Source organism: Miscanthus floridulus, chromosome 3 (assembly GCF_019320115.1).
Source record: "Miscanthus floridulus cultivar M001 chromosome 3, ASM1932011v1, whole genome shotgun sequence".
Taxonomy (NCBI): Eukaryota; Viridiplantae; Streptophyta; class Magnoliopsida; order Poales; family Poaceae; genus Miscanthus; species Miscanthus floridulus.
Window position 1 is genome coordinate 128796947 of NC_089582.1, and position 23969 is coordinate 128820915.

General features: G+C 45.4%; 2 protein-coding genes and 1 pseudogene across 2 annotated transcripts; 1 reads left to right on the plus strand and 2 right to left on the minus strand.

The window, feature by feature from the left end:
* LOC136544426 (cysteine-rich receptor-like protein kinase 6) overlaps window positions 1–5550 on the plus strand; it is a 19711-nt pseudogene extending 14161 nt beyond the window's left edge.
* Window positions 5551–7576: 2026 nt separating this feature from the next.
* On the minus strand, window positions 7577–11399 carry LOC136542422 (cysteine-rich receptor-like protein kinase 10). The gene is made up of 6 exons (XM_066534847.1): window positions 10390–11399; window positions 9162–9289; window positions 8668–8875; window positions 8351–8588; window positions 8102–8252; window positions 7577–8001 (listed from the first exon to the last, which is right to left on the minus strand). Exons 1-6 carry the CDS (start codon window positions 11378–11380, stop codon window positions 7723–7725), a joined length of 1995 nt encoding a protein of 664 aa, XP_066390944.1. The 5' UTR covers window positions 11381–11399; the 3' UTR covers window positions 7577–7722.
* Window positions 11400–13219: 1820 nt separating this feature from the next.
* LOC136546900 (cysteine-rich receptor-like protein kinase 10) lies at window positions 13220–23295 on the minus strand. Its single transcript, XM_066538850.1, has 7 exons — window positions 22316–23295; window positions 15052–15180; window positions 14840–14967; window positions 14357–14564; window positions 14032–14269; window positions 13779–13932; window positions 13220–13678 (listed from the first exon to the last, which is right to left on the minus strand). The coding sequence occupies exons 1-7, from the start codon at window positions 23163–23165 to the stop codon at window positions 13400–13402; spliced, it is 1986 nt and encodes a 661-aa protein (XP_066394947.1). The 5' UTR covers window positions 23166–23295; the 3' UTR covers window positions 13220–13399.
* Window positions 23296–23969: the final 674 nt, after the last annotated feature.

Genomic DNA, 23969 nt, shown 5'->3' on the forward strand with positions numbered 1-23969 from the left:
CGCGGTGAAATCACGTTGCCTCGCCTTGCATGGGGCGCGGTAGGGGTGATGACGTGGCAGCGACAGGACCGCTGAACGCTGACGTGGCCATGGCTGTGGCGCCGTGGATCTGCACGCGGCATCGACGCGCCATGGATAATGGCGCGGCAATGCTCCCGTCGGCAGGTTGGACCGGTGGCTTATCTTTACGGTGGCTGGTAGGACGTGACAGGGCGGGGCACTTTCTTTATCGGCGGTCACGGCGACGCGAACTCTGATGACAGCTGTTCCGGCTCCATGCGGTTCCGGCTCTTGTTGTGCTATCAGTAGCACAAGAAAGATCCTTGAGTGCAGCAGCTTTAGAACTGAAACTTGCATGCTTCGGATCGGAGAGCCAAGGAGCCATTGCAGCTGCAGCAGCAACTGCAGCACTTTACAGTATTCTAGTACTGCGAACAATTCAATGTTCTAGAATTGAGGCCGTGGTTAGTTCAAGAAAGTTGGAATTTTGGATTACTGTAGCACTTTCGTTTTTATTTGGTAATTAGTGTTCAAATATGAACTAATTAGGCTCAAAACGTTCGTCTCGCAATTTTCCACCAAACTGTACAATTATTTTTTTTTCATCTATATTTAATACTCTATGCACGGGTCGTAAACATTCGATGTGATAGCTACCGTAGCACTTTTTGAGATTTTGGGTTGGAACTAAACATGGGCTGATTCCTCTCCTCCGCCGACAACGTCGCGTCGGCGTCGACTAACCGCGTCAACCTCCGGAACGTCACGTCGGACCCGACCCGGTTCAACCGCCTCGTGGGCGCGCTCGTGAACGCCACCGCCGAGTACGCCGCGTACAACTCCACGCGGCGGTACGCCTCCGGGGAGGCCGACTTCGACCAGGAGTACCCCAAGGTGTACAGCTGGGCGCAGTGCACGCCGGACCTGACGCCGGTGCAGTGCAGGGTATGTCTCGCCGGCATCATCGCCAAGATGCCGAGGCTGTTCACGGACCGCGTTGGCGGCAGGGTTCTCGGGATCAGGTGCAGTTACCGGTACGAGGTATACTCCTTCCTCAACAGCCCGGTGATGGTGCAGTTGGCGGCGGAGTCAGGGAACTCGGGATCCCCGACACCGGCGATGGGGCCCACGAGTGTGACGCCTTCGGCAGCTGGAGGAGGTGAGTATTGACCGCTTGCCTGCTACCTCGTGTGGGACTCCAGTGGGTAAAGAATGAGGATTACCAATTTACCATAGACAAAGCTTAACACTTGGGTGTCTTGTCTTTGCTACCTATATCTAGACATAAGTGTATAGCTAAGTGTTACTATATATTTAGAAAAGCCAAAACATCTTACATTTTGGGATGAAGGGAGTACAAAATTTCAGTGACTATCAGGCTTAGCTAAAATAAATCATGACACTACATCTCACAAATGATCAACGGCATAAAACCCACAAGAACAATCAACAGAAATAGATGCTAACTGCTCAAAGTTTAGAGAAGATATGGAGCGATGTTTGATTGCTGCTCTGACTTTGGGCTGGGTGCCTCTGACTAGGCAGCTTGATCCAACCCTAGACACTCAAAATCAAGTGTCTAGAGACACCTCCTTGCCATGCGAGTTCCGTAAAGCAGCAAGCAAACACGCTTAGAGCATCTGTAAGAGTTTCGTAAAACAACTCCCTATTTTGACATTTTTTGCAAAAAGAGAAAAAATGCCCTCTAACAATTTGGTAAAATAGCTCCTTAAAAATAAGAACTTGCCAAATATCCTCTTCAACTCGTAAGTTTTCGCAGTCGAAAGGAACCCCATATCCACTCCCCATGCGGCGTTTTTATCAGGAGATCAGAGTAAATTGGACATACGTGTAAATTAAGAAAATAAAGAATTCTAGATAAGAAAGCAGTGAGACAAAGAAACTATTAAAAAAGGTTTGGTTAGTTAAAAATAGTTCAGGGCTTCCAATGCAAAATCGTTTAGGAACCTATTATAAGAGATTGTTGGAGAAAGACAAAATTTAATATTATTATTTCTTGCTAGATCTATTAGTTTAGCGAGTAAATTATATCAAACTGCTGGTCATTCTCTTAATAAAGGAATTGATTTTTATATATTTATTAGTTACTTATGATTTTTTATTTAGTGTATGCTTTTGTTAAGATATTTTACTTTTGAATTCATATGGGAATAAAGTTTAAAACTTATTTCTTTCTGAATTTCAATTTTTAAGATTTGTTTTGATATGGACTTCCTTTTTTTAATCTTAGTCCATATTTTAGCTATTCTATATTATATTTTGTAATGGTTATTTATTTAGATATTTTTTATCATATTGAAGTCAAACTATTTTTTTAGAAAAAAGTATTCCGAATTTTAGAAATCCACAAATTTGAACTATTTTATTTAATCTAATGTTTTATATTTTTTTAGTGAACATTGCAGTATGTTGTCCTTGAGAGTAAATGAGGATATCTCATCAATAAGAAATAACTCGCATATGATCATTGTCCTAGCTGAAATGATTTATTTCCTTTTGGCCCTTGATTCTAAATCCAACATTCAGATGATTCCACTAAATTATACGAAGATCTACTAATAATAACCTACTCACTCCCACCATACCTAGCCTAGGACCTCAACGCTACCACCCTCGTACCCTTTGACTACTACTACTCCGTTCTAAATTATAACTTATATTATAGAAAATTTATAGAAAATGTGTATTAACATCTACAAGTTTAAATAAATAAACTTTCAATATATTTTCATAATGAATTTAATTAAATAAATTTGCCATTGTAGATGTTTGTGTATTTTTCTATTAAATTGGTCAAATAAAAAGTTTGACTTATTAGGACTAAACTATAACTTGAAATGGAGGGTGTACGTTTTTGTATGTTATCTTGCGCCCCTGTCATCCCTAGGATAGTGACATTGGTACAATGCCTGTGGGTCTTTCGGCTAGAAAATTGTATGATTTATCAGAAGAAAATTATACAAAACATATTTAGGCGTTCAATATGATGATTAGTTGAGGAGGGAGGGAGTGAAATGAGCATAGCTCCGCTGAGAGTTAGCTAGTCTCCTTATGGTAGAATCTGTGTACTCTAGTTTAGGTCTTCGACTTAGTAAAGATATACTCACATTATGGCTAGTTGTTTTTAGTGATACTCCTAAGTGATATGTTTACATAGGTGAGGCACATGTTGGACCATGTGGGATGTATTGGAATTAAAAATATGAGAGAGAGAGAGAGAGAGAGAGAGAGAGAGAGAGAGAGAGAGAGAGAGAGAGAGAGAGAGAGGACGACACGTTTGTTCCATTTGCTTGGCCTGTCCCAACGTGCACTATCATCGCCACTTGACCGAAGGCACACGAAAATGAAGGAGAGGACGACGACATATTTGGAGCTGTTGTTTTGTCTTGTGGAACAATTAAATAAACAGTTTTGGTTATTAAAGAAAAACATTTTTGGCAGTCAATGTTTTCCATAAATTCTTTTCAAAGGAGTGTAGCTACACAACATCTCACTCAAATGCTATACTGATTCACAGATTTAAATAGTCATAGCAACCAATGGCAATCGGGGCTATATATACTAAGTTATTAGTATAATTGACGCCAAAAATAATTCATGTTTTGAATTGATCTAATTCATTGCTCATCATAGATTCATAGTATACACATCCTGTCTTGCATAGTGTATTAGATTCTAAAAAAATAACATCAGTTTAGGTTCGTAACACTGATACTTAGAGCAACTCCAAGAGACTTATATCCTTCCAAATTTATAGGCATAGAGTTCTTTTTACAAAAATGCCCTTTAACTCTGGCAGGGAGGAAGTATAGCGTCCCCGGCACAGTACTTGTAATACTGCTGCCGACCATAGCAGCTTTGCTGGTCATTAACCTGCTCATCTGGCTTTGTTTGTGGAGGAGGAGGAGACCACAAACAGGAGGAACCCAATCAAGTATGTAGTGCCGAATTATTCCCTCTCGTCTGCCATATATAGGTTGCAGCTTTTCAAGTAATTAACATGATGAAAGTAAAGGCAATCGGCTTGCTCACGCTTGGATATTTGAACAGATCCCACTCATTCCACTGAAACAGAAGGCATGGAGAGCATAGAATCGATGATCATTGACATCTCCACCCTGCGAGCTGCGACCGGGGATTTCAACGACAGTAACAAGCTCGGCGAAGGCGGGTTTGGTGCAGTGTACAAAGTATAAACTTGCCAATATATATCAGAGCTTGACTGAGCTAAGCCATATATATATTCCATTGAAGTTGTCATTGCCAACAACTAAGCTCGCATTATTATTGGTTTGACTGGCGTAGGGTACTCTCCCGGACGGTAATGAAATAGCAGTGAAGAGGCTATCAAGGCGATCAGCACAAGGGATCGGAGAGCTGAAGAATGAGCTCGCCCTGGTTGCCAAGCTTCAGCACAAGAATCTCGTCAGTCTAGTCGGCGTCTGCCTGGAACAGCAGGAGAGGTTGCTCGTCTACGAGTTTGTTCCCAACCGCAGCCTTGATCAGATACTCTTCGGTACTGCCTGCTTAGAGTAATTCAATCGAATTCGATCATCGTCATCCTCCATATCTTCGATCTCCCTCTGTAAAATCTGACATTAAAACTTGATGATTCGCTCCTGCTTTTAATTTCCTTACTTTGGGCAGACACTGAGAAGCGTGAACAGCTGGACTGGGCAATGAGGTGCAACATCATACACGGGATAGCTCGGGGCCTGCAGTATCTGCACGAAGACTCTCAGCTCAAAGTAGTCCACCGTGATCTGAAAGCGAGCAACATCTTGCTGGACATGAACATGAACCCCAAGATTTCGGACTTCGGCCTTGCGAGGCTTTTCAGACGAGACCAGACGCAGGGTGTCACCAATCATGTCGTTGGTACATAGTGAGTGTCGTCTCCGCCACCTAGAAGCTCCTCGAATGAATAGGCAGGTGACCAGATCCAGGGACGACGATCTTGACTAGATTTTGGATGTCTATTCCCATCCATTCCAGCGGTTACATGGCGCCGGAGTACGTGATGCGCGGGAACTACTCCGTCAAGTCAGACGTGTTCAGCTTCGGCGTCATGGTCCTTGAGATCGTGACGGGATAGAAGCACAACGTCTGCCGGGACGACGCCTGGCGATCGCCTGAAGACGATCTCTTGAGCCTCGTGAGTGCTTCCTTCCTGCTCAAGTGTTCATAACATAACCCTTTCGTGTTCTTTCTTGCTGAGATGTCTTTACCCTTGACTAAACCATGCATCCTCGATCGATGCACACATACATGCATGGTGCAGGTATGGGACCACTGGACGGCCGGGGTGGTGCCGGAGGCCATCGTAGACCCGTGCCTGGGAAGCTGCTTCTCCCGGAGCGACGTGCTAAGGTGCATCCACATTGGTCTGCTATGCGTCCAGGAAGACCCGGAAGACCGGCCGGTGATGTCGTCCGTCGTCATGATGCTCGGTAGCGACACGTCTCCCTTTGGAACCCGTCCAACCCGGCGTTCTACGCCAGGAACAGGGCGCCGGCCACCTCCAGCTAGCAGCACATCGTCCGGCGAGTACACCGCGTGAGAGCAATAATGCAATCATACATATAGAAGCGCTCGACGGCTTCAGCTAGCTGCTATATGTCACGTTTATATATATTTAAATCAAAGACAAGGAAGGTCAAACTATGCAGCCGGCATCTCGGTTTCGTTCAGGACAGAACTTTTTGAGCTATAGTATAGGAAGAGAAGAGCTAAACTTTGTATGCGTCCCAATCTACTATACCACTTAAAATATTCCTATGGCTATCGTCTGTCGCTCCGCCCCAGCCCTATATACGGTAAAAATATATATACGGCAAAAAAAAAACCACAGTCCCGTTTCCAAAAAAAAAATCCTATACGACAAAAAAAAAAACTTTCCGAAAAAAAACATATACCGCAAAAAAAACTGTTTCCATAACAAACTCTTCCACATCGAAAATCATATATGGCAAAAAAAAAACGTTTTCAAAACAAACTCTTCCACAATAAAAATCATATAAAGAACTAATTACACGCTGATGAAACAGATCAGGCACATATTCAAACAGAGAAATTCAGCAAGGGCTTTACGACAATAAAAAAGATCACGCACGGTCCGGTACGTGAATCCTGCGCGCTCCCGCCTCGCCCCGCCCGTCGAGGCCCACCTCCCAGCAAAAAAAACACGCCCGCGCGTGTGCCCTAGCTACAGCCTACGTTGGCGGCGGCGGACACCTGCGACCTGCTGCCTGCTGTCGTGCGTAGTCCCGGCATACGCGGGAGGACGCGTCACGCCATGGACTCGGGCGACGTGATGCTACAGTATGTGCTAGCGGTGGCCGCGGGCTCGCCGCGCTCTGCGACGTGCTCACCGGGTGCTCCGCTTCGCCCCGTGCGCTCCCTAGCTCCAGTCTATGCCGCCGGCGGTGGGCACCTGCGTTCGCCCCACTCGCCCGCCCGTGTGCGTGTGCCCGTGCCTCTACGCCCCGCTTGCCTCGTGCGCGTGCGGCCACGCGTCTGCAACCCGCTCGCCCTCATGCGAGAGCAGGAACGAATTGAAGGAACGACATGCCATGACCCGTGGGCCGAACGGATAGACCTTCTGCCCACACGTAACAGACGACTCCGTTGCGTGGTGATTCACCTGATACCCGCACGTAACAACTTAGCCCGTTGGTCTACCACATCCACATAGAAGGAAAACCAGGATGAATTTAGAAATAGTTTAGGGTTCCAATGCAAAAAGTGTTTATTAGATTTTATTAAGTTTTGAAAATGTATAATAATAAAACACAAAAATGATAATTAAAAATGAAACGAATTTTGTTAGGTTTCTATAAACCAGATCTACACGATATATGTCATAAAGATCATGAAATATGTTTTATGTAATCAAATTTGTATATTTCTTTATATGTTCGTCTAAACCACAAGCCATATGCATCGTCATAGACATGGATGAAAAATTGTTAGTATGTTTGTCTAAACCATAAGACACGTGTATAATTGTACAAATGGATACAAATCCGTTGCCTCGTGCAACGCACGGGTATATATCTAGTGAGAAACATAGTTCCCTTATCTCTCTTACCAAAAGAGAATATATGAATAAAGAATAACTTACATATCGGAATACATGATGAAACATTTCTTTTGAGACAAAATAAAGAAGAATTATTAGGTTCCGTCCAGCCCTATCTCTTCTTCGAGTGATTGACAAAGATCAGGTTTGAGGGTTTTTGCTAGATATGTCAGGGCAATACAAAATTTCCTAATCACTCTACAGAGCTTCGGTGCTTTAATGGGAGATGCCTAGCCATCTAGGAGCCAAGCTCTAAGGGTAACAAATTCAGTGTCTTAATTAACAAAGTAACAAGTGCTCAATGATCGAGATCTTGCTCACAACATTTTTCATTCACCATAGAGCATAATTTCTCAAATAATCACTCAAGAAAACAATGGGAATAGTTGGGAGAGAAGGATATATATATATAGTGAGCACAACCTTTTCCAATTTTCCAATGAGTAAGCATTTCCATACTTTTTTGAAAGCCCGCGGGACCTCTAGTAAGAGAAACTTTATAATTGAGAATTTAGTAAGAAACTATAGTGATTAGTGAGCACATTACAAATCATGGTGAATTCCATGTTTATTTTGCAACTAATATACAACATGCAATAGGTATTAGGCCTCAGCCTACACTACCTGGCAGAAGGGTGTGAAATAGTACCCGAAGTGTAAGAGTAACCAGAGCTTGCATCTAAGAAAAAAGTTGGCCTTGCAGCAGCAGGCAGAGAACTAGTATCAACATCATTGAGCATCACCATGACATCCGACATCGTAGGTCGATCCATGGGATTCTGTTGAAGGCACCACAGGCCAATGTTAACGCATTTTAGCACTTCAGTCTCCGAGTAGTTTCTCCCTAGAGAATCATCTATAATCTCTACAAGCGTTCCCTCCGTCCAGTGCTTCCATACCTAGCATTGATTTCATGTGTTCACAATCAGCAACAATATAATCTAGAATTTTGCAAGTAGTCTTACAGGCAGGATAGTGTGTTTATGGGCAAACACTCACAATGCTTATAATATCCTCATTTTGCTCGTCGAAGTAATGCCCAGCGTTTTTCTGTCCTGTTACAATCTCTATAACAAGGATGCCGAAACTAAATACATCTGATTTTGTGGAGTATTGTCCACGCATCACGTACTCGGGAGACATGTAGCCACTGCAACAAGAAGAATTAGCAACATGGTCAATTAGATTGCATTATGTATTTAAATCAAACATTGAATGATTAACTACTAGATGATAATGATTGATTACAATGTCCCGACGATGTTGTTTGTGACGTCTCGAGTCTGATCTTGCCCAAAGAGCCTGGCTAGGCCAAAGTCACCAATCTTAGGGTTCATGTGTGAATCCAACAAAATGTTGCTCGCTTTCAAGTCACGGTGGACTATCTTCTTCTGAGAGTCTTCATGAAGATATTGCAATCCACGTGCAACTCCTTCTATTATGTTGAATCGATTCCTCCAATCTAGTCGTCTTTTCTCCTCGTGATCTAAATGGCAACCAAAATTTAAGATTATTACAAGTACAAAAATGTTGTGTATATTCTTTGGGAAGATTATTTCTAGTACCAAAAAGAATATTGTCGAGGCTTTTGTTGGGCATGTACTCATAGACGAGCAACCTCTCTCCCTCTTCTAAGCAGAAACCCTCCAAACGAACAAGGTTCTTGTGATGAAGTTTGGCCACCAAAACTAGCTCATTTTTTAGTTCTTCTAGTCCTTGGTCTGAACCCTTCGACAGCCTCTTCACAGCCACTTCCCGTCCGGAAAGATGTCCCTACGTAGATTTTATTATCGCCATGAGTTAATTAAATGAACATAACATAAAATGCTAAAATGTTCCAAAAGTTTTAAGTATTATAAGTCATAATACTTGATATATTTTTTTTTAGAAAAACATGAGTACAAAGCCCATGATTTATATATTTGTTTGTTTCATATTTTGACAATCTGGTATGAACCAACTATCTCATGTACATTGTACAGCAATCACACGGACTCTTTTACATAAATCTTGCTACAAACTTGCAAAGGAACTATTAATGAAGAGGGTGTCATCATACCTTGTAAACTGCACCGAATCCCCCTTCACCTAGTTTATTGCTTTCATCAAAGTTATTTGTTGCTACTTGTAGCGATGACAGCGATAACAATATCGACTTGATGCTTTCGAAGTTCTCAGCCATATAAGCTAGTAAATTTGCACCGATTTAGTTTTGAATGCTTAAAGACCAAAAGGTAATATACTTGATACCAAACTATACAAAGGACTTACTTTGGTGGGGAATATTTGTTCCTTGAGATGTTCTCTTCTTACAAACAACCCATATGGAGAGGACTACGACAGCTATTACAGCAACAGATACTATTGGCAATATAATTCTGAGAAGTTTGCCAACTGATTTTTTTTACCTGTGATTTTGCCAAAAAAGAAAATTTCAATTTAGGTTTGTCTAGCAATTGATGTGTCAACTTTCTTTTGTCATGCTCACCATTGTGATTGATGTTGTTCAATCTTACTATTACTAATTTTATGCTCGAACAGAGCCTCCACGTTAGTGTCATGGGAAAAAGATACATCCCAGAGATCTCACAATAATCGAAAGCATCTAACGTTTAATTTGTACACTAATCATCATCGCAAACAATAGAGCCATTGGACCTATCCTGTTGTATTAAAAATTACACATCTCTGTCATCACTATAAAAATACATAAAGTAACATCTAAATTTGCATATAAATTGCCCATATCTAACACCCTAAATTTATACTCCCTCCGTTCATTAATATAAGCCATATAGTTTTTAGCACCAATATTAACGCACAGCTTGGGAAATGATGTGAGACCGAGGAAAAAAAGAAAAATCAGACCATCTTCTCTCTCCTAATCAGATTGCTTTCTAAATCTAAGGGGTTGGTTGGGGCATGTGCTATGTACGGTGGGAAGGTTTCTAAACTAATCGACGTGGGAGCTGATATATACCTATATTTTGGAATTTTCTTTAGAAATCTATATGGCTTATATTAAGGAACTGAGGGAGTATCTAAATTACCCACTTATGCCATTATAAAGATATCAGAGGTAGTTTATAAAAATATCCAGGATTATTTTGAATTATTTTTCATAATAGAAGAGATAGGTAATTTTGGTGCAAATTTAGGAGGTTTATTTTGAATTATCTTTCATAATGGTAAGGTGGATAATTAGGAGTTATTATTTATTTATGTAAAATATTGGTGAGAATTAAATAATCGAGTTAATCTAGAGGAATAAGCAATTAAGCACTCACCTGCGGTGGTGCCAGGTACAACATCCGTCGAAGGCGCCGGCGCTGGAGCGGCCCCCTCGCCGTTCATCTGCAGCTTCACCATCGGGACGCCGGTGTAGAAGTTCCCCGTTTCAAACCTCAGGTTGCATCGCGAACCGTCGAGCCTGGCGCCGGTCTCGTTGCGGTCGAACTCTTCCCACCACTGCGCCAGCAAGTCGTCCAGGCAGCTCCGGCACTGCGCCGGCGATATGTCCCCCGCGCACTGCGCCATGGACCAGATGCCCGTCCGGAGCTGCAGCTGCGGGTCGAGCCCCACCATCTGCCCCGTGGCGAAGTACTTCCTCGGGGACGACGACGGGGCCGAGCTGTCCACCGCATACCGCACGGTGGCGTTGAGCAGCCTGGTGACAGCGCCGTCGTAGGCCGCGACGTCGACGCCTGCGGGGACGCTTTCGCCGCTGATGAGGCCCACCATGCCGGTGTTGTTGATGGAGGCGAGGAAGTCCGTCGGGGCGAGGCGGACGTAGCACTGGTTGTAGACGAGCGCCGCGTCCCGCGTGTGGTTGCAGATCCGGTACACGTCCTGGCCGGCGTTGGTGCCGCAGTCGAAGCAGTCGGTGGGGCTGAGGTCGCCGCGGCAGAGTATGAGCCCGTAGACGGTGTCCGGTCCTGCGCCGGCGGAGCCCGTCGCGAAGAGGGCGGGCGTGTTGGACGCGTTCGTCTGGAGGTTGTGGATGAGCTGTTTGATGTTGTTGGCGTAGGCGCTGCCGGTCGAGTAGTTGCCCGTGGTGTCGTCGCACGTCCGCCACGGGCCAACCCACGGCTGCGCGGCGGCGGAGGGGAGAAGCGTGAGCGTGACGGCCGACGCCAGCAGCGCTGCTGCTAGCAGGGCGGGGGTGCGAAGGGCGCGGCCGTGCATAGCACACGCGAAGGAGGGAGAACCGGTGAGGTGGATCGTTGGATGCAGAGAAACTTGGCACGGAGAGGAGCTCAGAGAGGATAAATGCACCATCAGGGATGCATGCGTGGCAGTGGCAGTGGCAGACCGGCAGTGGCAGTGGCATCGGTAGCCGGTACTAGTATATATGATAGCAGGCAGCTGGGTGGGTCTCCCTCCATATAACAGCGACTTGCTGGCGACTCTTGCCGATGCGTTCTCTTTGTGAAGGCATGTTTAGTTCCAAAATTTTTTGCGCAGTATTCATCATATCGAATCTTGTGGCACATACATGGAATATTAAATGTAGATAAAAAAAACTAATTACATAGTTGGGTGAAAAATCGCAAGACCAAACTTTCAAACCTAATTAATCCATAATTAGACACTAATTACTAAATATAAACGAAAGTACTACAGTAGCCAAAAACAAAAAAAAATTGCATCTAAACGCGCCCTAAGCTGGAGGACGACGATGAAATGGAAGTGAATTCCAAAAGGCAAAAGCTGACGGAAAGAGGAGCTGCAAGTTGCTTGCCCAGTTTCGCAGAAACCTGACCAGAGCAGCTGCATCTGCATGCACGTGTTTCAACTCGGTAGTACTGATATTTGGTCCAGTCTCTAGTGACCAGAAGAGCTGCACTTGAAGCTGCTATCACGGACATTAAGGCCCTGCGTTGGGCTTTCAGCTTTGGCTTTCGGCCTCAAAAGTCAAAAGCCCAACCAAAAGGGTTATTTTTGGAGGTTGTTTTTTCAGAAGCAGCTGCTTTTTCGTAGTACATTTTTAAAAGCTGGTTTGACCTTACTTTTAGCTTTTGGCTTTCTGCTTTTCAAAATTGGTGGAATAAAAAACTCTTCCATAGTTGTTTCAAGAGAGATAAAGATAGAAGGTATATTTTATACTTGTTTAACCAAACAGCTTTCAGTTTTTCTACAGCTCACAGCCCACAGCAGCTTTCCCACAGCTCACAGCCCACTGCAGCTTTTTTCCACAGCCACAGCTCAATCAAACACGACCTAAAAAGCTGCTATCACGGACATTAAAAAAGGGGTATAGCTTGCCGGAAGAGAAAACAACGGCGCGGCTGGTGAGCAGTGGTTTCTTCGGTGCGGAGACTGCTGCAGGTCGCACAAAACAAAGAGAAGTCAAGTCGTTGCAACTGCTTGTCTGTATACACGTACTAATTCTCGTAAATAATGTCCCGTTACTTTCGCTGAAAAAATAAATTAAAATATTATTCTGACTAATTTGTTGTGAGAGAAAAACGCTATACCAGCTAAAAATAAGCTGAAAAAGACGGATTACAACGAAAACAAACAGGGCCAATGTCGTTGCGGACGGACTTTGCTGTAGAGTACTATGTTCAGAGTTGAAGGTCCACACCCACACACCGTACCTCAAGACTCAAGTCCGCGCCATCTTCGAATCGTCACCTTGAACACGAGCCCCCTGGGTTGGGCGGGGCAGCGGACGATCAACACGGCGCGCGGCGGCGTCAATGGGGACTGCGGACCGGATCAAGGCGCGCATGTATTCCCGCGACGCGACGCGACCTGAGCACCTGCGAACACGATACGTACTTGACGCCAGACACAAGCAGGCTGCAGCACACCGCACACTGCACTGCCTTGTGTTTGGAATTGGATGCTACTCACAGGCTACAGCGTTTCTTCCCCTTTGGCAGCGGAATCGCGTCTCTAATTCCCCCGCATGGGCGGCCAAATCTTTTTAGTTTTTCCTTTTGGATGGAAAGTCCCCCCAGAACCGAACGGAACGCAACTTGTGAGAAGACGTGAGAGGGAATAATCTATGATCACATATTTGCAACCACAGTTAAAATTTCCCCCTTTGGATGATGCCTACTGCCTTCTACTTTGCTTCAATAGAGGAAGATAGCCATCAAATTGAAAAGGTTGGATGGCTGAGAAAGATCTGTGTGAGATTGGTGTTAGAATGGCCAAACTTTTTTGTAACCACAATTACAATTGGTAACTACAGATCACACTTTGTGATGAATTGAACTAGTTGATATGAACTACTGTACATCAAGAAGCAAACAAGTAACAATGTGCTACGATCCACAAACGCATGTGCTATCTGGCAGACAGATGCGTAATAGTACATGAATTATAGGAGTAACCTGTGCTTCTATCCAAGAAAAATGTGGGTCTCGCAGCAGGTGGTAGAGAACTGGTATCATCACCACTGAGCATCACCATGACATCAGACATCGTAGGTCGGTCCATGGGACTCTGCTGAAGGCACAACAAACCAATGTTAACGCATTTTAGCACCTCGGTCTCTGAGTAATTTCTCCCCAGAGAATCATCTATCATCTCTGCAATTGTTCCCTCGGTCCAGTGCCTCCATACCTAGCATCGGTTTCATCGGTTCACAATGAGAAACAATATAATCTAGCAACATACATGTACTGTTACATGTACGATATATAGTGTGTTTGTTGGCACTCACAAGGCTTATAATATCTTCATTTTGCTCATCATAGAAGTAATGCCCTGTGTTTCTCCGCCCTGTTACGATCTCTATAACAAGGATCCCGAAACTGAACACATCTGATTTTGTGGAAAACTGCCCACGCATCACGTACTCAGGCGACATGTAGCCACTGCGACGAGAAGAATTAGCGACATGGTTAGTTAGAGAGAATTATGTGTCAGAAAAGGGAGGCTTAAATAATAGCTACTAGATAATAAAGATTGATTACAATGTCCCGACAATGTGTTTTGTGACATCTCTAGTCTGATCTTGCCCAAAGAGCCTAGCTAGGCCAAAGTCTCCAATCTTAGGGTTCATGTCTGCATCCAACAAAACATTGCTCGCTTTCATGTCGCGATGGATTATCTTCTTTTGAGATTCCTCGTGGAGATATTGTAATCCTCTAGCAACTCCTTCTATTATATTGAACCGTTTCCTCCAATCTAGTTGTATTTTTTCCTCAGGGTCTAACAAACAATCAAAATTTTGATGTTATAGCACAAGTAGAGATGCTAAAAAATTATAAATTCTTTTGTAAAGATTATTTCTAGTACCAAAAAGAATAGTATCGAGGCTTTTGTTGGGCATGTACTCATAGACAAGCAATCTTTCTCCCTCTTCTAAGCAGAAACCTTCTAGGCGAACGAGGTTCTTGTGGTGAAGTTTGGCAACCAGAACTAGTTCGTTTTTTAGTTCTTCTAGTCCCTGACCCGAACCCTTTGACATCCTCTTCACAGCCACTTCCTGTCCGGAGAGATCTCCCTACAAAAAATTATTATCTTCCATGAAGTTGATTAAACGATACAATGTAAATGCTAAAAAGTTCTAAAAGCTTCATGTATTACAATTCACAATAATTGAGTACGATTACTTTTTAATGAACTTGAGTTCTAAGTTGATGCTTTATAGTCATACTCTAACAATCCTTTGTATAAACCAATTGATGTGTATGTTGTCCAGTAATCATGCATATTCTTTTACATAAAAGCTTGCTACAAACTTGCACATGAGCAAGTATTGAAAGGGTGTCATCATACCTTATAAACTACACCGAATCCCCCTTCACCAAGTTTATTGCTTTCATCAAAGTTATTTGTTGCAACTTGTAGTGATGATAATGATAATAATGTTGACTTGATGCTTCCGAAGTCCTCAACCGTATGAGCTGGTAAATTTGCGTCATTTCAATTGTCAGTGCTAAATAATAAAAGTTATTATAGGGTCATACCAAGCAGTATATAGGACTTACTTCCATGGGGTAGCTTTATTCCTTGAGATCTTCTCTTCTTACAAACATAGAGGGCTATGGCAGTTACTACAACAACAAACACTATAGGCAATATGATTCCAAAAAGCTTGCCCTCTGAATTATTTTTACCTGTGATTTTCCCAAAAAGAAACTCAGTTCAATGGAGCTCGATATTGCATCCAAAAGTGTAAAGGAATCTACACAGAACAATGGAGCTAATACTAGTTGTTTCCACAATAGTAATCAACATACTTTGCATTCAATCCCTTACAAGATGAATACTAGGATTTAAAAAAAAATAGACAGGAAAATTATCAAGAGGAGAAAGTTTTGCCAAAGGCAAGAGCACTACAATTTTATCGGGACACTTAAGTGAGAACACCATAAAACTACTTCCTCAAGTCAATCTAGGTTTTAAGTCAAACTTTTTACCATAAGTATATAAATATCTTGAATTTATAGATTGACAAATGTTGATATTTACTTGTTGGCAAAATTGGCCAGCGGACACTAAAAGTGGAGGTTGTTTACTGGCGGACACCCAAAGTGGAGCCATTTGCTGAAACACACTCTCGTTGTTGACAATTATGCTACTAGACACCATGCCCCTTATTTTATTTATTTCCACTAGTTGAGGAGAGAGAAAGGTGGGGAAATGGCATTCTTGCCCCCTGCCTCTTTCTTCTTCCTCTCTCCCTTCCCTTTTTTCCTGACAGTCTGTGTTTGGTACGCGTACCCGGCTGTGGGATGCTCGTAGACCAGGACCGGCGACTGCGGGTACTGCTCGTAGTACCACGGGCTCGATGCGACTAAGTGGGGCAGCGCTACAACGGCGGCGGCCGGGGCCAGAGGCTTGTTGCCGCCCTCCTCCTTCTTGGCTTCGGCGACCTGCACGTTCTCTGCAGGCCCGAACTTCCTGTGCAGCGTATTGGTGAGCTTGACGGAGTTGACGTCGGCGACGACGCTGGTCCCTGCAGCTGCTTCTTTCTTTTCTCCTTCCACGACATACCAGGTGCTAGAAGCCAGACGCCCATGGCCAAGAGGCTGCCCTGTCCCTACGACCCTGCCGACGGGCGATGGCGGCCCTATCACTACTGCTCTCCTCCACGGGCACTAGCGCCCTCGATACCGTTTTATCGCACCTGCCACCGCCGGTCAGCGTCCCACTGCTCGGCTCCAGGCCATGGCGTGGAAGATCCCCATGGGCTAGCCAAGATCCGGACGGACACAGCATGGCGCGGAAGCACGCGCGAAGGCAACGCGAGGAGAGCGCCGGCTCCGGCTCCTAGGCCGCGCAGCCAGCCACCTCCGAAGAAGCCCCGCCGCCGGAGCAGGAACTACCCGCCACTGCCCCCTGCCTGCTCGCCTAGCCGCTCCACCGCCACAGGAAAAAAAAGAATGTGGGAGAGAGGATGAAGAAAGAGGTAGGGGCAAGACTGACATTTCTCCACATTTTTCTCTCCTCAACCAATGGAGATGAATAAAATAAGGGGCGTGGTGTCTAGCAGCATAATTGTCAATAACTAGAGTGTCTTTCAGCAAATGGCTCCAGTCTAAGTGTCCGCCAGCAAACGACCTCCACTTTTAGTGTCCGTTGGCCAATTTTGCCTTACTTGTTTCATTGTAAAATATAGTTATAATGACATATGCATGGCTCTTTGTTTCTAATATAATATACTTTTATATATGTTGTAAGTCAAAATTCCATATTACAGAGTATACGAAAAGCAAAGTACTTTCTCCAACAGAAGAGGAATTCAAGAATCAAGTATACTAATACAAGTATGTGGTTTGAGTAGTTGTTTTTTCAGATGATTATCCAAAATTGAAGGCAATTGTCCTCACTTCAACTTTAAAAAGTCCTTTTTTTCTTTTTCTGATGGAAATTTTGTTGCTTACTGTTGGGGAATGACCACGAGTCGTGGAGGCTAGGAGGCCATAGAGTCTAGAGACAGCGGAGACTAACAAGCGAACTGGTTTTTCGGTGATGTGTAGGAAAGTTATAAGAAGGCCTCCGCACTGATGGTCGTGTGAGGCGAAGGCTGGAGGTCACCCGACAAAGGCAGGCGAAGGTCGTCCGACGAAGGCGGGCGGAGGTCGCTTGCCGAAGGCGGAGGCCACGGTACCACGAGCAAGAGGCCGCAGTGCCATAGCCGGAGGCGGAAGCTAGCTCCACCACAGCAGGAGGGTTCATGGCGCGGAGGCAACCTCGGGCCAGGAATGGGCTTCCCTTTGGGCTGGCAATTCAGGCCCATGGAGACAACGCGGTGTGAAGAAAGAAAGGTCTAGCTTGCCCTAGGCCACCTGCACTAACAAGAGGATATTTAGGGAATGTATCGTAGTAGTTGTAGGGCAAATATGTAAAAGGAAAAAGTAGTGAATAGTGTTCTATAAAAGGGGAGAGCTGAAACTTGTTGGGGGTGGTTGGTGAGTGCATTTATGAAACCCTAATTGAGCCAGGACCCACCTACTTCTTTCTCTACCTTTGCCTGGGGTATCCGACCAGGCGGAGGCTCACTCCATACCACCTGCTGGAAAGCGCTACTTCCCAATATTGGCGCCCAACGCGCATTGGCCAAGCAAAACCCATGATGCCGAGAAAAAGAACAGCCCCCACTAGAACACCTGTGGAGCCTTTGACAAGGGGATGACTTAGGCGTAATACCCGCAGCACTTACGCCAGTGCCCCAGAGGACCAGGTTGTGGAAGAACCCGCGGTCGAAGCTCAGCCTCCAGTAGCCGAAGATCAACAAGCCTCAGATCCCACCCCAGAGCAGGTACTCCAACAATTGCAAGCCCAGCTGCAGAGTACACAACAAGAAAGGGATAGGCTGGCAGCAACCTTCGCCGCAAATCAGAGGGCAGCACAGACATCATTATAGGCAGTAGAGATTAGGAAACAGTTGGCTGTCCTGCAGATAGAAATTCAGAGTATACAGCCAAGTCAGCCCCAGTCTAACATTTCCAACCAGCTTCGATCAGCAGATCAAAGCCAGCCTAACCCTTCGCCAAGTATGGCCGCCCAGCCAACCTTCGGCACACCGTTCAACTCACTGCCATCCCATAGAGCTATAGATTCAAAATCCCCACTCTCCGAGGGAATCCAAACCTCACCTTGGCCACCATCTTACGAGCCCATTACCCTATCCAAATTCAATGGAAGATCAGACCCCCGCTAGTTCATCATGAGTTTCGAAGCAACCGTAGCCTGTGCAGGAGGGAATGACACTGTCTTGGCCAAGTCATTTATTATCTCAGCCGAAGGAGACGCATTGGCATGGTACTTAATGTTGAGACCAAGCTCAGTATATTTATGGGAAGACCTCCGAGATAAGATCATCGCTAACTTTAAAGGGTTCATCATCGAATCTCTGACATCAATGGACTTATTTCAGTGTAGACAGAATCAAGGTGAAGCACTAAGAGATTATTTTCAGAGGTTTGTGCAGCTTAAAGCGAAGGCACCAAATGTTCCAGAGGATGTGGCAATTGAGGACGCAATCAAGGGCCTCCGCATCGGAGCCTTCGCGGCTCATCTAGCTCAAGAAAAGCCAAGCACCATATAGGAACTGTATATAGAGTTTGAGAAGTACTGCAGGTCAGACAATGACCTCTGAAGAAGGCTAGAAGAACAAAATCAGAACAAGCAGTACCAAACAAGTGGCAAGAATGTTTAGAAGGGCAACAGAAGCCAAGGCCAATTGCAGCCTCAGCAGACCTCTGGTCAACAAGTTTTTAACATAGAACAGCAAGGAAGCAACTAGCAGTGGCAGCACATACCGAAGGCAGAACAAAACAAGCCATCACACAAGCAGTACAAAGGCAAGAAATACAATCAAAGGAAGAACTAGAACAAAAACTAAGAACCAAGACAGCGGAGGCAGTATTATTTCTTTTATGGAGAAAATAAAGGGCACATCACCAGAGATTGCCCAGACGCGAAGGAAACTCACGAAAGGATAAACAACAGAGAAAACACTCAGCCTCCGTCACAACAATCCGCCAAGGAGGTCAACCACACCTTCGTTGCGCCTTCACAGCAGCCATATTGCCCAATCTACCCAAGTCTTAACTCCAATCAAATTCACCCATCCACTTTAGCAGTCGCATACTATCCCAACTTCCTACCTGCATGGCGACCAAGTACCCAACAGCAAGGACAGGCAAGTAATCAGCGAGCAAAAGCCAACCTCACCTACATAAATAAGGCCTCCACACATAACATACATAGAGACAAACCAGCTAGCTCATGTCCATAATAGACAACTAGAAGCACCTCCGCTGCCACCTCTACCATAGCTAGCCGCCTCCAAAAATGAGCCCAACCCAGAAAATCAACTCAACCCACATACACCACTACCCACCATCGGCATGATATTGCCAATAGTCGGAGGCTCTTCAATGGAATTCTAGACAAAGAAGCAAAAGAAGGATCCCCTCAGGCTCGTCAACAACATAGCAGTCCAAGGCCCAATGCATTGTACAGATTGGTCGAAGCCACCAATCACCTTCTCAGAGCAAGACCTGCAATTAGAAAGTTACCCCCATACCGACGCTATGGTAATCAGGGCCAACATAGCGAGTTGGGAGATCAACAGGGTTCTCATAGACTCTGGAAGTTCAGCAGATATCATCTTCGTTAATGCCATAGACTAGATGGAACTAAGTAGGACCCAGCTGTAGCCTTAAGATTCACCACTAATCGGTTTCAGGGGAAAGAAGATTGATGCACCGGGAAAAATATCCCTACCAATTTCCTTCGGAGGTCAGAAAAATGCAAGAACAGAATATGTAACTTTCGACATAGTGGACCTCTATTACCCGTACAACGCCATCTTCGGCAGAGAGTTTGCGAACAAGTTCAGTGCAGCCATCCATATGGGGTTACTTGTGCATGAAGATGTCAGCTTTGCACGACACCATCACAATGCATGGCAGTTAGAAAAGAAGCAAGAAATATAGAAAGAGCTATCTACAAATCGTAGCGAAACATCAATTCTGTTGATTCAGCAAAGAAAACTAAGCCAGAGCCTTCGAACATGCCGAAGGGCAAAACAGATCTCAAAGATCAAGAAGAAACAAAGTTGGTCCCATTGGAACATGCAGTCTCAGACAGAAAGGTCACCATCGGAGCTAACCTATCGAAGGCAGAAGAAACAGAACTCATAGAAACCTTAGCCAGGAATAAAGAAGTCTTCGCCTGGTCAGCCTCTGACCTGAAAGGAGTCAGCAGGGATATCATACAACACTCCCTTGACATCAACCCCAAAATAAAACTAAGAAAGCAGAAACAAAGGAAAATGTCCAAGGACAGAATATTGACAGCAAAGGCTGAAGTGCAAAGGTTGTTAGATGCAAACATCATCAAAGAAGTCAAGTATTCAGAATGGTTAGCAAATGTAGTGCTGGTGCCAAAGAAGAATAGAAAGATGAGAATGCGCATAGACTTCACAGATCTGAACAAGGCATGCAAGAAAGATCCATTTTCGCTACCAAGGATAGACACCTCCGTCGATAAGGCAGCAAGATGCAAGCGCTTCTTCCTACTGGATTGTTTATCAGGATATCATCAAATTTGGCTCAATAAAGAAGATGAAGAAAACACAAGTTTCACTAACCCCTTCGGAACTTACTGTTACACAAGAATGCCCGAAGGGCTAAAGAATGCAGGCTCGACCTTCGCTAGAATGACGAAGACAGTCCTTGGCCCACAATTACAGAAAAACATCATAGCTTATGTCGATGACATTGTAGTAATGAGCAAGAATGAGAAAGATCATATAGCAGATCTAAAGGAAACCTTCGCCAATCTCAGGGAAGCAGGACTAAAGCTAAACCTAGACAAGTGTGTTTTTGGTGTCAGACGAGGAAAGATGCTCGGGTACATCATAGGATCCGAAGGTATTTGGGCCAACCCAGAGAAGACGAAGGCTATAATCTCAATGATGGAGCCATCAATAAATAAGGAAGTGCAAAAACTCACTGGAAGAATATCATCATTGAACAGATTTATCTTGAAATCAGCAGAACGTAGCCTCCCATTCTTTAGAGCTCTGAGAGGCGGAGACAAGGTGGAATGGGAACCAAAGCAGTCAGAGGCCTTCCAGCAACTCAAAAATTACATGGCCAGCAAACTCTTGGAACAGTGCCAGATTCGGAGGCCGCACTACTGTTATATGTGGTAGCCTCCGAACACGCAGTTAGTGGGGTACTCATTCAGGAGAAAGAAGAAGGGTCGAAGGTTATTCAACAGGCTGTCTACTATATCTCAGAAGCCCTATCGGGAGCAAAGTTGAATTATACAGAAATCGAGAAAATTGCATACACCGTGCTCATCTCATCAAGAAGGTTAAATCGCTACTTCCAAGCACATGAGATCACAGTGCCGTCTTCGCAACCACTCGGAGATGTGTTCAACAACAAAGAAACCTTCGGAAGAGTAGGGAAATGGGCAACAGAATTATCCCAATTCGAAATCAGCTACGTGCCAAGAACAGCAGTCAAATTACAAGCATTAGCAGACTTTGTGGCAGACTGGACACCTTCGGCACATAAAAACCCACAACCTCAAACCCAAATCTGGACGCTCTACACAGACGGAGCATGGGGGCATTTGGGAGTTGGGGCCTCCGCCGTTTTGATAGCACCATCAGGCCTTCGTACAAAGTATGCAGCAAGACTAGAATTCAAAACAACAAATAACATAGCAGAATATGAAGGTCTCATATTGAGCCTCAACAAGGCAAAGGCACTAGGTGCGAAGACTGTGCTAGCAAAAACAGACTCCCAAGTGGTTTAAACACCTTAGTATTTAACCAATAAAAGGAGCCTCCATATTAATTCTTAAGTCATAGAAAATACCACATTAATCGGAGGAAATAAAATCAAAGTGTCTGTTAAACACGTTGATAAATTATCTACCATTGCCATTACACAACAAAAATCTCAAAATACCATTATAGCTATTCCACTATTGTCCACCCATGCCATTAGTAAGAAAAACATGAAGCCAGTAAAAAGAGATAGAAAAACATGCATGAAGCCAGCCACACACATGTGTCTGCGTCATACTTAACGTATTTAAGATTGAAATTAAAATGGTATGATGTATGCTAAAAATACAAACATACTAGTTGTTTTAAAAAAAAAATACATAGTAAACAAATGGATTGTTGATCTACCTAGTCACACCATCAAACGGATTGTGCCTAAACTATACAGGATGCTAAATTTAGTTGTCAAATGGAATAGAACAAGCGCTCACCTGCCGTGGAAGGCGCCGGCGCGGGAACGACCACTTCGCCGTTCATCTGGAGCTTCACCATCGGGCTGTTGGTGTAGAACTTGTCCCCAAGGTCAGACCTGAGGTTGCACCGGGAGCCAGCGAACCTCCCGCTTGCCCCGTCGGGCTTGAACCCACTCCCGTTCCACCACAGTGCCATCAGGTCGTCCAGGCACCTCCGGCACTGCGCCGGCGCCAGGTCCCCCGCGCACTGCGCCAGGGACCAGATGTTGGGGACCCGCGGGTCGAGCCCCACGAGCTGCCCCGCCGCGAAGTACAGCCTCGGCGACGCCGACGACGGGGCCGAGCTGCTGTCCACCGCGTACTGCGCGGTGGCGTTGAGCAGCCGCCTGAGCGCCGCGTCGTAGGCCGCAACGTCGACGCCGCCGGGGATGGTGGCGCCGCCGACGACGCTCACCATGCCGGTGTTGTTGGGCGAGGCGAGAAAGTTCGTGGCGGCGACGCGGACGTAGCACTGGTTGTAGACGAGCGCGGCGTCCCGGGTGCGGTTGCAGAGCGGCTGCGCGTCCTGCCACGCACGGGTGCCGCAGTCGAAGCAGTCGTTGGTGCTGACGTCGCCGCGGCAGATCATGAGCCCGTAGACGACGGCGGCGGTGCCCGCGCCGACGGAACCCGACGCGAAGTAGGCGGGCGAGGCGGACGCGTTCGTCTGGAGGTCCAGGATGAGCTGCTGGGTGTTGTTGGCGTAGGCGCTGCCGGCCGCGTAGTTGCCGCTGGCGCCGTCGCAGCTCTTCCACGGCTGCGCGGCGGCCGACGACGCCAGCAGCACTGCTGCTAGCAGGGCAGTGACGCGAGCGACGCGGCCGTGCATGGCGCGCGCGAAGGGAGGAGCCAGAGCCAGATGCTCAGCGCGGGAGAGAGGATTGTGTGGTGTGAGCTGGACTGATGCAGAGGAACTTGGCTGTCTTGACAGCTTGGCAGAGAGGAGCTCAATGCAAGAGGACGACGCACCAGCGCAACGCATTGCGGTGGTCAATGGCAGTGCCCAGTAGAATATGGATATGATTGTTGATTGCAGGTGGGTTGGTGTACGTCCATCGGTCCATGGCAACTTGATGTTGTTGCCGACGTTTCTTTTCCCTTTGGAACACCATGAGCGGCGAATTCCAAAAGATGACGAGCCGGGAGGAGCTGCACCTGCACTCAAGTTGCTTGGCCATCAGTTTCGCAGAAACCAGAGCAGACCACGTGTTTCAGGTCGGTAATATTTTTTTTATGGAACAGGAGCGGCAAAAGCCCCTACTGAAATTTCATTAAAAAAAACAAAACAAAGTAAAGAGTACAGAGATTCTCAGGAAACAAAAAACGTACAAAAGTAAATAAAGAAAATTACACAAAGGCTTCTAGCCATTAGTCAATGTGAGGATGGTATTTTGACTTGGCCCTTAGGATAACTAAGGCAAATTCCTGCTTGAAAACAGTCTTGCAACGATGCAGCGAGGGAGCAAGATTTCTGAAGATAGCATCATTGCGCATAGTCCAGATTGCCCAACACATTGTGATAATCACTTCCATGAAGAAAGGAACCCGAAGTTGTAATCTGAAGCTCTATAACAAACCTTCTAAATCGGATGAATTGGGAACCATCAAGTTCAGGCGGTACCAGCAGCTCACA

Excerpts from the sequence above, each read along its gene's own strand:
- LOC136546900 (XM_066538850.1), bottom strand. The coding sequence starts at position 23,165 with ATGCACGGCCGCGTCGCTCGCGTCACTGCCCTGCTAGCAGCAGTGCTG. Across the intron at positions 14,968-15,051 it reads AATAAAGCTACCCCATGGAA|CTCATACGGTTGAGGACTTC; the intron begins GTAAGTCCTATA and ends CAAATTTACCAG. Across the intron at positions 14,565-14,839 it reads GATTCGGTGTAGTTTATAAG|GGAGATCTCTCCGGACAGGA; the intron begins GTATGATGACAC and ends AATTTTTTGTAG.
- LOC136542422 (XM_066534847.1), bottom strand. The coding sequence starts at position 11,380 with ATGGTGCATTTATCCTCTCTGAGCTCCTCTCCGTGCCAAGTTTCTCTG. Across the intron at positions 9,290-10,389 it reads TGTACCTGGCACCACCGCAG|CTTATATGGCTGAGAACTTC; the intron begins GTGAGTGCTTAA and ends CAAATTTACTAG. Across the intron at positions 8,589-8,667 it reads CCTCGACAATATTCTTTTTG|ATCACGAGGAGAAAAGACGA; the intron begins GTACTAGAAATA and ends GTTGCCATTTAG.